The sequence below is a fragment of the Leuresthes tenuis genome, unplaced genomic scaffold (genome assembly GCF_036924035.1).
Source record: "Leuresthes tenuis unplaced genomic scaffold, fLeuTen1.0.hap1 SCAF_14, whole genome shotgun sequence".
In the NCBI taxonomy this organism is placed as follows: Eukaryota; Metazoa; Chordata; class Actinopteri; order Atheriniformes; family Atherinopsidae; genus Leuresthes; species Leuresthes tenuis.
In genome coordinates this window covers 32,089,048-32,103,544 of record NW_027325368.1, presented here as the reverse complement: position 1 = coordinate 32,103,544, position 14,497 = coordinate 32,089,048, and the positions used below count along the sequence as shown (strand labels likewise).

Here is a 14,497-nt window from a genome sequence, read left to right as displayed (position 1 = left end):
AACACCTTCTGTCTAACCAGTTCAGACTAGCTAGTGACTGATTCTATCAGTGGTGACGAGTAAAACTGGAGGAAATGTGTTTTCAATTCAATACATTTCTTTCTGGGGGATGACTTGTCTTGTTATGTAAAACCGTGGACAATGAACTAATATTACGCTGTTTCTAGTCTATTTTCTTTTGAAACGCGTTCCGATTGTGTTACTCGGTCGTGGAACTTTTAAATGACTTTGCTTTGAACCGTGCAGTCTTGAGCCGGTTCTCGTTTTCCGTCCCGTATTGCAAACACACCTTTACGTTTCTCTCCAACCGTTTCTCCTCCTCCTCCTCTTCTGAAGAAGAAGCCCGGTATTGTTGTACATAACGGGCCATACCAAAAACGTGAGAGGCTGGGGGTGGGTCGATTTGTCGGTGGTTGGATATGTGTCTTTTTGCCAACCTGTCTTATTAAACAGCAACCGGAGCTCGAGGCCAGGCGTCCTGTTCACAGACTGATGCCGCAGGTTGGAAGTCAGAGCGTCTCGGAGCGTCGTCGGGCCGCTGTTTCGGACAGGAGAAGACAATAAGCACAGGACGCAGCGGGGCGGACAGCCATTGCTTCTGGCATCTAATAAAGAAAGCTGCGTCTCGGCTGTGTGTTCCTGTAACAGCACAGTGTTCAATTGGGGGCTGACATCCTGCTGCACACGCTTTATTCACCTTGCCCTTTTGTGTGCATTTTGAGTGAAGATGTCTTCTCTGACCGCGATGCTATTGCTGCAAGTCATGAGCAGCATCATCAACACCTCCGGTGCCGCATCTTCATTATCTCGTAAGTAAGCTAACACGCACACATACACACTCTCTCTCACTAGCAATCTGGCTAATTTGGAGGCTTTTTCTCGCTGGGGCCAGAGTAGCTCCCAGTGATGTGGACTAGAGTCGAAGATGAGAACAAGGCCGAACCAACAGTGTCAGCAGCGGCATGTTATGACGACACGTGCTCGTTGATATAGAAAATAAAGACAGACTATGTTATCAGTACATCCATAGTAGCCTTCTGAGGAGGAAACCAGAGAGGTGTTTTTAAGGCAGGAACAGAATTCTGTCAGGAACTTATGGGAAACACTCTCCAAATGTGTGTAAGCAGCGTGCCAGCAACATGAAGGCTGTGGAGTAAAAACCTTAAATCTGCATAACCTCTCACTCTGACCACATTCATGCCTCCTACATAAAGAACAGATGCTTTCCACGTTTACCTCATTGGGTTTTAATGCTTCAGGAGGAAGAGCAGTTTCCCACCAATCGGAAGGTCGGTGGTTCGACTCTGGCTTCCCCAGGATACATGTCGAAGTGTCCTTGGGCAAGACACTGAACCCCACGTTGCCCCCCCAGTGTATCATTGGGGGTATGAATGTGTGTGTGAATGATTAGAAAAAGCACGTAGTTATGTGTATCTGTGTGAGTGGGGTGAATGCGGCATGTAATGAAGCGCTTTGAGTGGTCAGTTAGAAAAGCGCTATACAAGTACAAGTCCATTTACCATTTCCATTTATGTAAGGGTAACACTTAACAGATGAATTCAATTCAGTTCAGTTTTATTTATAAAGCGCCTAAACACAACAAAGGGCATTTCAAAGATACAGTCCAATTCAAGCCAGTTACAATCCAGTTCACTGTAATACAACCATAACGTAGTCAAATACCTACAATTCCAAATTAATAAAATGAAAAATAGATCAATTTGCTTTGCTTAGGAAACAAACAGATTGCATCGAAACTTCTTGATGATTCGATCTTCCATCTTGAGCATGCACAAGGTTGATGCTTGAAAGAAAAAAAACTCCCTTTTAACAAGAAGAAACCTCCATCAGAACCAGGAAGGGCAGTCGTCTGCCTCGACCAGCTGGGGTTTGAGAGGACAGGAAAGAGGGGACAACAAGCACCGTAACACCAGGCCAGAGACACCTGCTGAGAGAGAGAAACACAAGTTAATGACAACAATGATGTCAAGTCAAGTCAAATTTATTCGTATAGCACATTTCATGTACAAAACAATTCAAAGTGCTTTACATAAAATAAAAGCTTTGCAGAAGGGAGCAGAAAAAGCATTAAAAATATGTAAAAGAATATAAATCGAAAGAAAAAAAAAAATTAAAATGAATGAAAACAAGCAACAGTTTAGATGACAGTTTAATCTCCTCTGGCAGTTTGTTCCACTTGTTTGCAGCATAACAGCTAAATGCTGCTTCTCCATGTTTAGTCTGGACTCTGGACTGGACCAGCTGACCTGAGTCCTTGGATCTAAGAGCTCTGCTGGGTTTATATTCTCTGAACATATCACGGATGTATTTTGGGCCTTAATCGTTCTGGGATTTGTAAACCATCGGCAGGCTTTTAAAGTCGATTCTGTGACTGACTGGAAGCCAGTGTAAAGACTTTAAAACTGCTGTGACGTGTTCAGATCTCTTAGTCCTGGTTAAAACTCTGGCAGCAGCGTTCTGGATGAGCTGCAGATGTTTAATGCTCTTTTTGGGAAGTCCAGTTAAAAGACCATTACAATAATCGACTCTACTGGAGATGAATGCATGGATGAGTTTCTCCTGGTCTTTTTGGGAGAGAAAACCTTTAATCCTGTTGATTTTTCTGAGTTGGTAGAAAGCTGCCTCGTTGACAGCTTTGATGTGGCTGCTGAAAGTCAGATCTGAGTCCATCAACACTTTAAGGTTACAAACTTGGTCAGTGATTGTAAGGGCCCGAGTCTCAAGATATTTACCAATGCTGACCCTCTTCTCTTTGCTACCAAACAGAATTATCTCAGTTTTGTCTTCATTTAATAGTAGAAAATTCTCTCTCATCCAGGTGTTTATTTCCTTCAGACACTGACACAGTACGTTTGCTGGGCTGCAGTTGTCTGGTGCCAGAGACACATAAAGTTGTGTATCGTCTGCATAACTGTGATAATTGATGTTAAAGTTCTGTAATATCTGACCCAAAGGGAGCATATACAAGTTAAACAGAAGAGGTCCAAGAATTGACCCATGGGGGACTCCATGGCCACTCGCTCAGATTCATAGCTGCCAATTGTAACAAAATAACTCCGGCCTTCTAAATCGGACCTGAACCAGTTAAGGACCGCTCCAGAAAGTCAAACCCTGTTTTCCTGTGCAACAGGATTCTGTGATCTACAGTATCAAATGCAGCACTGAGATCCAACAGAACCAGGACTGAAACATAACCAGAATCAGTATTCAACCTGATATCGTTTAACACTTTGACCAGAGCTGTTTCAGTGCTGTGATGATGTCGGAAGCCTGATTGAAAGTTTTCGAGACTTCCACTTTCATTCAGAAAGTCATTGAGCTGGTTAAATACAACTTTCTCAATAATCTTGGATATAAAATAGAGGTTAGAGACAGGTCTGTGGTTGTTCATCATAGAAGCATCTAGAGTTCTCTTCTTTAGGAGTGGCTTAATGGCAGCTGTCTTTAGTGACTTGGGAAAAATGCCTGTTGCCAGTGAGCTGTTAACTATTTGTAGGAGATCACTTTCTACTGAGGTAAAAACAGTTTTTAAAAAGATGGTATTATGTCCAGAGTGCAAGTTGTTGATTTTAGATGCCGAACTGTTTCCTACAGGATTTTTAAATCAACAATATTAAATTGTGACATAACGTCTGAGTTAGTTCTAGGTTTTAGACACAGATTAGTTTCCTTGTTGGTGTGGCGTGAATGTTTTGTCTAATTGTTTAGATTTTTTGGCGAAAAAAAGTTGGCAAATTTGTTGCATTTCTCAGTGGAGAGGAGGTCTGGGTTTAACTGTTTAGGAGGATTTGTGAGTTTTTCAACCATAGCAAACAGAGTTGGAGAATTGTTGGCATTCTTATTAATCACTTCAGATAAATGCAGCCGTCGGGCCTTGCACAGCTCATTGTTATAACTTTGCACGCTTTGTTTGTACAGCTCATTGTGAAGCTGAAGCACTGTTTTCCTCCACCTATATTCAAAATTTTCAAGTTGAAATAATCCAGCATTCCGTCAGACGCTGTTGGTGACATAACTATGGCCTCCTGAAACTGAGCACTTGTTCTCTCATTAATGTACCTCTTCTTAACTGAGAAGCTGTTGTTTGAACATTCTGAGTGATCAATAAATTAAATAAAATACAGAAATGGTCAGACAAGGCCAAATCAATAACCACAACAGAAGAAATATCAGCACCTTTAGAAATGACCAGGGGCTGATGCTGATATTACACCCTTTAAAATAAAACTAAGCTGTTCAAAAGAAGTGAAATCACCAAATGAGATCTCTTTACACTGGAATGTATCTTTAAATAAGACAGCTTCTCCCCCACCGTTCCTCCCATTTCAGCATTTATCCATAAAACTAAAATTTGTGGGTGCTGTTTCATTAAGAACAGTAGCACTTGTGCTTTCTGTTAACCGTGTTTCTATCAGGTAAAGAAAATCTAAATTGTGTGAAATTATGAAGTCATTAACTAACAGTGCCTTATTGGACAAAGATCTAATATTAAGCAAAGCGAGCTTTGTGGGGTTTACACTGGTCTCTGTTGTATTCTGAGTTGTACGTGGTACCGTTAACAGATTAGAATGATTCACCCAGCAAGTTGACTGTTTTAGATTCCTTCTTTTACTAACTAACACAGGAATCCTACTGGGTCCCAGCTTGTTCTCAGAACAGCTGTTAGTAGTAAGACTACTATAGCAGGGACCCTGAACGCATCATGGCATGTTATCTTTGTTTAGAACTCTGCTGCTGCTCCTTGAACATCCTGCACATCCCCCTGTGCCCTGCTCTGCCAGGACAGGTGATGTAAGAGGAGGGGGTGCCCTGCGTTTCCTGGTAGATGGTGGTCGCTGGAGTCCTGGCTGGGATAGAGACGTCCTTTGGAGACCTTAGGTGATGTGGAGCAATGGGTCTGGTGAGGAGGGAGGGCTGGGGGTTGTTTGCCTCGCTGCTGTGTCCTTCACCCTAATCTGTACAGTCATGTTTGGGTTTGCCGTCCCAACAGCATGACGTAAGTGTGCACCTAGTAAAATGGCGGCTGTAGCTCAGGAGGAAGAGCAGTCGCCCACCAATCGGAAGGTCGGTGGTTCAACTTCCCCAGGCTACATGTCGAAGCGTCCTTGGGCAAGACACTGTTGCCCCCCCAGTGTATCATTGGGGGTATGAATGTGTGTGAATGATTAGAAAGCACGTAGTTATGTGTATCTTAAGACGTGCTGTATGAGTGTGTGTGAGTGGGGTGAATGCGGCATGTAGTGAAGCGCTTTGAGTGGTCAGTTAGACTAGAAAAGCGCTATACAAGTACAAGTCCATTTACCATTTAATCTGCATCCAGTTCGATTTGGATGCATGCCATCAGGTCTGAAACGCTCCTTACAGTTCCAAAAGATATCAAAGTTATCAATGAATTTAATCCCATGGGAGATGTATGCATTTGATAACCATGTGTTCAGACCAAGAAGTCTGCTGAAAAGTTCAATTCCTTTACCCACAGTAGGAATGGGGCCTGAAATGGAGACACAGTGTGCCCCATAGTGACACAGTTTCTCCAACAGCAGAGAAAAGTCTTTCTTGAGGATCTCAGAGCCAGTCTTCCTTCTCAGAATATCAAAAGACCCTGTGTGGATAATGATCCTCATGCCATCTGGCTGTGTAGACAGAATGGTCGGCAAGACAGAAAAAGTTATATTTTTTGTCTTTGCCATTCTGACAGGTTGTGTAACAGAGTCCCCAATTAGAACGGTATCTATTCCATTTTGTGTGGAGGTGTCGATTGCTTCTGTAGTCCTCACCTTGGTTGTGGCATTTGGGCTTCTTCTGGTATTCTGGTTCGCCCTTAACTGAGTTTTGGGGCCATTTCTCTTGTTTTTATTATTTTTTTGCATTACATTCATCATTGCAAATTGTATGTGGAGTCAACGGATCGTATCTATTATGTAATGGGACTTCAGGTGGTGGCGCGAGTGCTGGAGGTTTAGGTTTCATGCTGGGTTTACCTCTGCCACGGACAACATGAGACCAGGTCCTGGCTGGGGTTGATGACTTTGGTTTGGCATCAACACTGTTCCAGTAAGAGATGTCAGTCGGTTTGGGAGCTTCACCAGATATTTCAGTGTCATTTGGACACATCTAGGGAAGTGTGTCAGCCAGGTCTGCAGTGTGAGGCTCCACATCAGCTGTTATCCCGTGTAGAAAGATCTGAGTTAGTCCTTTAGCACATGAAGGCTCCACAGCCTGTACAGGAGCTATAATAGAGTCTATAAAGTCCTCACTCGCACGGATGTCTTGCAGTGTTTCAATCCTCTTCTCGAGCTGTGTTATCCTCACAGAGAGTCGCTCACACTCTGTGCAGCTCACTGATAATGCGGGGTTAGGAGACATTGTTCTGTTCGATTCTCTTTGCAAACAGGAGGGCTAATACCGGTTACAAATATACACTTAAAAGAAAAAGAATACCAGTAAAATAATAAAATTATATCCAGTGGAAAGAAGTAGAATGATTTAAAAGCAAATAAAGCAGTAAGCAGCAGGAGGAAGCGGAGTCTGCACCCTTCAGACCGATTGATCAAATCCAATACGGAAGTGTCAATTAAGGGGAAAACCTCCTTGAACAGTCTGGTTGGGATTGGGTCTAACATACAAGTTGATGGTTTAGAAGAGACTATTGCTGTTGTTAGCTCAGAAAGATCAACTGGGCAGAAGCTGTCTAAATACAAATCAGGTTCTAAAGATACTTCTAAAGCTGCTCTACTTGATGATACATCAGTGATAATAGTGGGAAGGATTCCATTAATCTTCTCTCTGATAGAAACAATTTTATTGATGAAGAATCTCATGAAATCATCACTGCTGAGAGTTAAAGGAATACATGGCTCAACAGAGCTCGGACTCTTTGTCAGCCTGGCAACAGTGCTGAAAAAAAACCTGGGATTGTTCTTATTCTCTTCTATCAATGATGAATAATAAGCAGTTCTAGCTTTACGAAGGGCTTTCTTATACATTATTAAGGGGGAACTCCGGTATTTTTAAACCTAGACCTTATTTTGATATGAAAACCTCTACTCTCTCTCTCTACTCACTGAGAACAGTTTGACGAAAGTTGGCATTCTTCGGAAGCTATTTAGATAACTCACGATCCATATAACGGAGTGAACGGGGCAAAGACGATGCAGCCTCTAAATAAGGCATTATCTGTCTTTATTTCACCAATAATTTAAGACGAATTAATGAATGAACGTGTGCTATAGCTCTGTTAGCTCATAGCTGCTGTGGCTACTTGCAGCTAAAGGAGAGCTAACGGAGGGATTTCTACACAGAGGAACAGCTTTATATATCAGACTGTAAACAGTAGAGTGCCTGTCTGATGGGACTAGCCCAAAAGCTGCAGTACCTTCTCCCAGATGGCATGAGGCTGAACGGGGAGTAATCCAATCCAGCTTTATATATAAAGCACTTTAAAATAACCACAGTGGACCAAAGTGCTGTACAGAAGAGTATAAAAGACAAGATGAATAAACAGTAAAAAACCTAATGAGTACAAGAAGATGTGATGATAAGTACTAAAATACTTAATAAGTGCTAAAAGACATAATAGAGAAACAATAATAAGATTTAGAAAGTCAACAACTCAAATGGTGTCAAAGCCAAGGAGAAGAGATGGGTTTTAATAAGAGACTTAAAAGAGGCCTGTCTAATGTGCAAAGGAAGCTCATTCCACAATTTTGGTGCAACCACAGTGAAAGCTCGGTCCCCTCTGAGCTTACTCTTAGTTTTTGGGACATTCAGGAGCAGTTGACCAGCTGACCTAAGAGACAGAGTAGATTTATAAGGGCAAAGCTCAGAGAGGTAGGGTGGGGAAAGACCATTGAGAGCTTTAAAGGCAAATAAGAGGACTTTAAAATTAATCCTAAAATGTCTTGGCAGCCAGTGGAGCGAGGCTAAAATAGATGGAAATGTGCTCATATTTTTGCGTGCCAGTTGAAAGACGTAGCAGCATTTTGAACCATTTGGAGGAGAGTAATGGAAACGTTAACCCCACCATAAACTGCATTACAATAATCTTGCTGAGTTGTGACAAAAGGTGGATTACTGTCTCCAATGGCTGCCTAGACAGAAATGGCTTTATTTTGGTAAGTTGCCTCAAATAGAAAAAGCTTGATTTGACAACTGCTCTGATCTGACTGTCAAGCTTAAGATCAGCATCCACTTTAATCCCCAGGCTGGTAATAGTTGGTGTGATATACTGAGTCAAACTACTCAAATCCAACAGAGGGGTCTCAGTGGAGTGGCCAAAAAACAAGCACTTCCGTCTTTTTTTCATTAAAGTTTAAGAAGTCAAGGGCCATCCAGGCCTTTATGTCATCTCGGCACTTGAACAACACTTTTACAGAATAGCCTTTTTTTTAGCTTAATTTTTTTTTTATTTCTATACTTTACGGAGGGAAACATCAACAATAAAATAAAAAAAACACCGTAATTGAGAGGAAAGAAAAAAACAAACAAAAACACAGACGACCAACTAGATAAACAAACAAAAAACAGTTCAGGTCCATGGGTTACATGAGTATCATTGATTCAGAGAAGGAATTAAGTTCACTCCAGTCCATTTCTGTACCATTAGTGTGTTTTCTCTGTTGAGCTGCTTTGTGTCTTTACAGTTGCTGTTTGAATAACCATACGATGAGCACTAGAAATGTACTTTCAATAAAAGTTCAAAGTATAGGTCCCATGTCCATCCGTTGCTATTCACGGCCCACACCAGAGGAGCTGTTCCACTTCAGAAGCTTACATTAATAATTACTTCTTCATACTTACGGATATTAACACGTCTGTATATATTCACACATATGAGGGTGTACCTACCCGCACATATACTGTATATACACACGTACAGATGCAAAAAACATTTGTAACCACTTTACATGTTTGTTTATACTTATATCTGTATATGCACCCACTCATATGTACATCCGTGTCCGAATGAGATGTTCACTTTCTCCAGTAGCTTGTAAATTTGTTCAAACATAGATTCAGGGAGAAGGTTAGCTTTTCCATGTTCTATATTTCTTTTATAATACCAATCCATTTCTCTTTTGTTGGGGGCTGTTTAGTTAGCCTCCTCCTTGTTATCACTTTTTTATGAGCTGACAACATTATGTTAATCACATACTTAAAACTTTTAATGAGTGTGAGGGAAATATTTCCGAGATATATTGTACAGAAATCTTAGTTTTGGTTGTAAGGTTGGATTGTTGTTCAGTCCCAGAAGATGTGAAAAGAATCTGCCTCGTGGTCTCCACACTCCCTCCAGCATTGTCCATATTTCGGCTGAGCTTTCTGAACTCGTTTAATTTTTGGGGGAATAAAAAAAATCTAATCATATTTTTTTACGTTAATTCCTTCCAACAACCTGAACTTGAAATGCTCAGTTGGGATTTTTCAAATGTTTAGCCAATCCTCGTCTGAAATTGTTATTTTAGCTTCCTTTACCTATTTAGTTTCAACATAGAATACAGACGCCCCGTTGTGTGATTGCAAACATGAATAGATTCTGGCAATCAGTTTCCTGTTAGGTTTGGATTTGTATGCATCAATCAGGATCTTAATTAAATCTGTGTTGCATTCTTCAGTTGTTTTTCTATTACTGTTAAAAGAAGCTCTAACCTGGAGGAATCGGTAAAAACCTTGTTTTTCTAAGTGATGTTTATCCTGCAGTTCTTGGAAACTATCTATTCCTCCCCCATCAGAAATGAGACAATATGATGTTACGCCTTTAAAGGATCAGTAATTATATAGGCCGGTTTAAAGTATTTATCGTGTGCCACCTAGCGTAATTATTATTATTATTTTTTTTTAACAATGTTTTTTTTATTAATTTCCCATTAGAAGACACAACAAAACACACCGACACATACCTCACAAGTTGCACAGTGAAATGCAGGCAAACCTCCATGCATACACATACATACAAAAATAAAGATAAACACGCACACAAACATACATACCCACGTAAAATAAGAATAAATCAAATAAAATGAAATAAAAATGCCTCACTCAATAGCCCTACAGATAGATATTATCTACTGTTGCCTGAGAAAGTCCATTAAGGGTACCCACACCTCTTCAAATTCCTGTGCTTTACCCTTGATTACATAGGTTAACTTTTCTAATGTAACACACCTTGCCATCTCTCTAATCCAGGATTGTGTAGACGATATTTCAGTCTCACTGCAAGATAAAGCAACTATCCTCCTGGACTGCAGGAGGCCAAAGTTGATCAGAGTCTTACACTTGGGGTTGGCAGAAAAGCAATATGGGTATAGCCCTAAAATACAAAGTTTTGCTACGCAGGTTATCTGAATACCTGTGATTTTACTCGGTTTGAACAACCATTTTCCAAAAAGCTACCAGTTTAGGACATTCCCATACACAATGGATCAAAGTACCTTTCTCAGTCAAACATTCCTTACAAGTATCTGGACTGCCAGGGGACCACTTATTAAGTTTTTCAGGGGTTATGTATTTCCTTATTAACCACTTATGTTGTAGAAGTTTCATGCGAGTATTAATGGTTTGTGTTTGAGCTTTTATACAAGCTGTCGCCCACTCAGTTTCTTCAATATCTTCCTTAATATCTAAACTCCATGCCCTCCTTTTGTCATGACTAGATTCCTAATCATGTGTGACAAGTACTGTATATAATGTAGAGATTTGGCGTTTCCCATTCATGTCTTTTAACACAATCCTCAAGGCAGGACAGCGGCGGTTCTTGTGTGTCCTGATGACACTTTGATGAAATTAAGTGCTTCAATTGTAAGTATTTAAAAAAGTCTTTGTTTTTTTTTGGAATTGAATATTTCAAAAAAGGTTGTTAAATGTTAGTAAAGTGCCCTGAACATATAAGTCTCCAGTTTTTTTCACCCCCTTGTCGACCAAAACCTGAAAACCACCATCTGCTCAGCCAGGAGTGAAATGCGCATTACTCCAAATGGGTGAAAATTGAGAGATGGGAAGTGTATCACCAACATGTCTGAGTTTTTAAGGAAGGGATTTGTAGTTTTTTTCCTTTAGTTTTAAAATCTGCTGAATATAAATATAGGCTTAGTGGCAGCTTAGATATTGATGCTTGCTCAATACAAACCCATGCTGGAGGGGAATGTGTGACAAAATAAAACATGGTACTGTGCAGCTGAGCGACCCAGTGATACCACTGTAAACTGGGCATCTGTAGTCCACCCCTATCATATGGCAAATACAATAATCTGAGTCTTAATCTAGGTTTTCGGTTGTTCCAGATAAACCTACAGAATGCATTATTGAGTTCTTTAAAAAAAGGATTTTGGCAGTGGCATTGGAAGTTATTGAAACAAATATAAGAATTTCGGCAAGATAGTCATCTTAATTATGTTGATCTGGCCAATCAGTGATATTGTCATTGTTGCCCATTTTTCAAGTAATTCTTGTACCTCTCTCATTAACGGGTCACAGTTTGCTTGAACAACTGTATTAATTTGGGGGATAATCTTAATTCCAAGATAGGTAAAGCCTTCCCTCGCATTAGAAAAAGGTGTTGTTATAACTGGATTAGTTCTTTCGTCTTTACTCAGGAAAAGTTAGAAGATTTTGCATAATAGATAGCAAAATAGATTAATAATGTCTGGACACTGTTTGATAAGTTTGACAAAAAGAGAATCGCATCATCTGCATATAACGATATCTTGTGTTCATGATCACCGATTGTTACTCCTGACAAATTGGCTTCGGCTCTAATGGACATGGCTACAGGCTCAATGGCCAAAATTAACAAAAGTGGGGAGAGAGGGCAGCTCTGACAAGTTGACCTCTCTAACGTTAACGGGCTTGATAAGTTGTTATTCGTCGTTACTCGTGCTGTAGGGTTGGTATATAATAATTCTATCCATTTAAAAAAATTTTCCCCAAGTCCATATCTTGGTAACAAATTGAACAAATAATGCCACTCAATTCTATCAAATGCTTGTCTAGCATCTAGAGATAACAGCGGTATTATTTTAGAGTGGATTATGTTGTGAGCCCTTCTTATGTTATGAAATCCCTGATGAGTCTGTACGAACCCATTCTGATCACTATGCACCAAAAAAGGCCTGTATGAGGAACAATCAGTCGGTATTTTCCCAGGTTTCGAAATAAGGATTAGTGTAGCGAGTCTTAAAGTCGGTGGTAATATACTATTATTAAATGACTCGTTAAACATATTCAAAAGTGGGGTCAACAATTGCTTCTGGAAGGTTTCATAGAACTCTATTGGTAGGCCATCAGGCCCTGGAGCTTTGCCTGAGTTAATACTTTTAGTGGCCTGCAATAGCTCTTCCATTGTTATGTCCCTATCCAGGTCCTCTTTAACCTCTTCTGTGAGCGTTTTAAACTGAAGCTGATTAAGAAAGGTATCTCTATAAGTGGGCGTGGGGGAGCATTCTGACCTGTACAGGGATTGATAAAATTCCTTAAATGTATTATTAATAACTTGAGGATCGTTTGATATCTTCCCTGATTGAGTAGTTATGCCATTAATGGCTCTTTCAGATTGTATTGTTTTAATTCTCCAAGCTAACAATTTGCCAGCCTTTTCCCCCTGGTCATAAAAGACTTGGTTCAACCAGAGTAAGCTTTTTGCTGCTTTATCAGATGTTAGTTTATTGTATTCAGTTCTTAAAATTAGTAACCGTTTTTGTTTTTCAGGATCATCTTTATTATTTATATCTATTTCCAAAGATTTTATTTGCTTCTCTAATTCATTAAGATCTGCTTTTTTGTTTCTTGTAAGTACTAGTAAAACTAATTATTTGCCCCTCTAATATACGCCTTGAAGGCTTCCCATCTTATGCATGCGTTAGTTTCGTTAGTGTTAGTCTGAAAGTAGACGTCAATCTTATCTTCTAGATATTTAACAAATTCAGGATTTTTAAGCCACCTCACTTGTAGACGCCCATTAGGAGGAGACTTTTAAAGTTTCTCCAATTGTACAGACATGGAAATGGGGGAGTGATTGCTAATGACTATACAGTCATACCAACAATTCTTAATTTTGGATACCAGTTCTTGTGATACTAAAAAATAATCAATGCGTGACCTGGACTTATGTATTCCTGAATAGCATGATAATAATAGCATTATCTGGGTTAGGTTTTCTACAGATTTCAGGTTTAAGTCTGTCATATATTTTAAAATTGTTTTTCTAGATTGTTTTTTGTGGGGATAACTTTTTGTAGAGCGGTCTACCGCCAGGTTCAAAGTGCAATTGAAATCCCCACCAATAATGTTTAGGCCATACAATGAAGACAAAGGTAAGAAGAAATTTTCAAAAAATTTAGGTTTGTCCTCATTAGGACCATATAGGCTGACCAAATTCAATGCCAGAGACATGATCCTACACTGGGTGATTACAAACCTCCCTTGGGGTTCCTGGATTGTATTAGTAAGTCGAAAAGGAATTGTTTTGTGGATAAGAATTAGAACCCCCCCCTAGTGCAATTGTTATATGTGGCATGTATAACTTGACCAGGTCACCTATGTTGTACTTGTTTAATTTCAGTAACTGTTAAATGAATTTCCTGAAGAAAAAATATTTTAGAATGTAGGTTTTTAAGTCATTCATTGTCATTCATAAGTGTTCATTACCTGTTTCAGTTTGGTTAGCTTATTGAGTCCCCTGACCTTCCAGCTTGAAAACCTTAAATCAGACAGTTTTGAACTTTCCATGTTATTACAAGTGCAGTGAGATACATGACCATGTTGAGTGTGACAAAAAATAAAGGAGTAAAATAAATGACAGCAGTAACAACTTAATTAGACATACAAAAAGACTTAACCTTTACTCAAATTAAACGAGATAAGGGCAAAAACCAATCCACACTAATGAGGAGTGGTTGAACTGTAGGCACTTCCCTCAGACAGCCCACATATTCCCCCCCGCCAGCTCTGCATCCCAACCTGAATATTACTGTCCTAGAATAATAAATATGAAGCATAATATTATAAACGCTTCTTGGTTTATAGAGGAGGAAGCAGGCGATCGTGCATCTCGGAGCAGCTTGAGGTGGTGGTCTAGGTCCAAGCGATCTGTGGCAGCGTTGTATTTTAAGGTCCATGTCTGGGAGCTGCAGCTCAGACTTGATAAATTTCAATTTGCATTAACGTTCCACTCTTCAACCTTAGACACTCGTTTCTCCATTTCATCCATTCTGGCTTCGCGTTTTTCAATTCTGTTCCAATTTCACTCAGTGCCGGGTTAATTTCTTATTTAAAGTTACCAAGCTCTTCCTTCATGTCCTGTTTAATTGTCTTGCGGAAACCGTTTAATTCTTTCATCATGCCTTTATTTAGTGCTGATGCTATCCGTCCATGGACTCATGTTCGTTAGCTACATTTGTGCCGACAACTTCACCAGCTCTCCCTGTCGCCATTTACTCGACTTTTTTGCTGTTTAGTCTTACTGTGGTCTTAGCATTCTTTA

The 14,497-nt window shown here is 39.9% G+C and overlaps 1 protein-coding gene across 2 annotated transcripts in view; it reads left to right on the top strand.

The window, feature by feature from the left end:
* Positions 1–356: 356 nt before the first annotated feature.
* cntnap2b (contactin associated protein 2b) overlaps positions 357–14,497 on the top strand; it is a 76,548-nt gene continuing 62,407 nt past the window's right edge. For both annotated transcript variants that reach the window (XM_072363714.1, XM_072363713.1), the window contains exon 1: positions 357–809. In XM_072363714.1, coding sequence (XP_072219815.1) covers positions 728–809 — 82 coding nt within the window. In that variant the 5' untranslated portion in view covers positions 357–727. The remainder of the gene's footprint in view (positions 810–14,497) is intronic.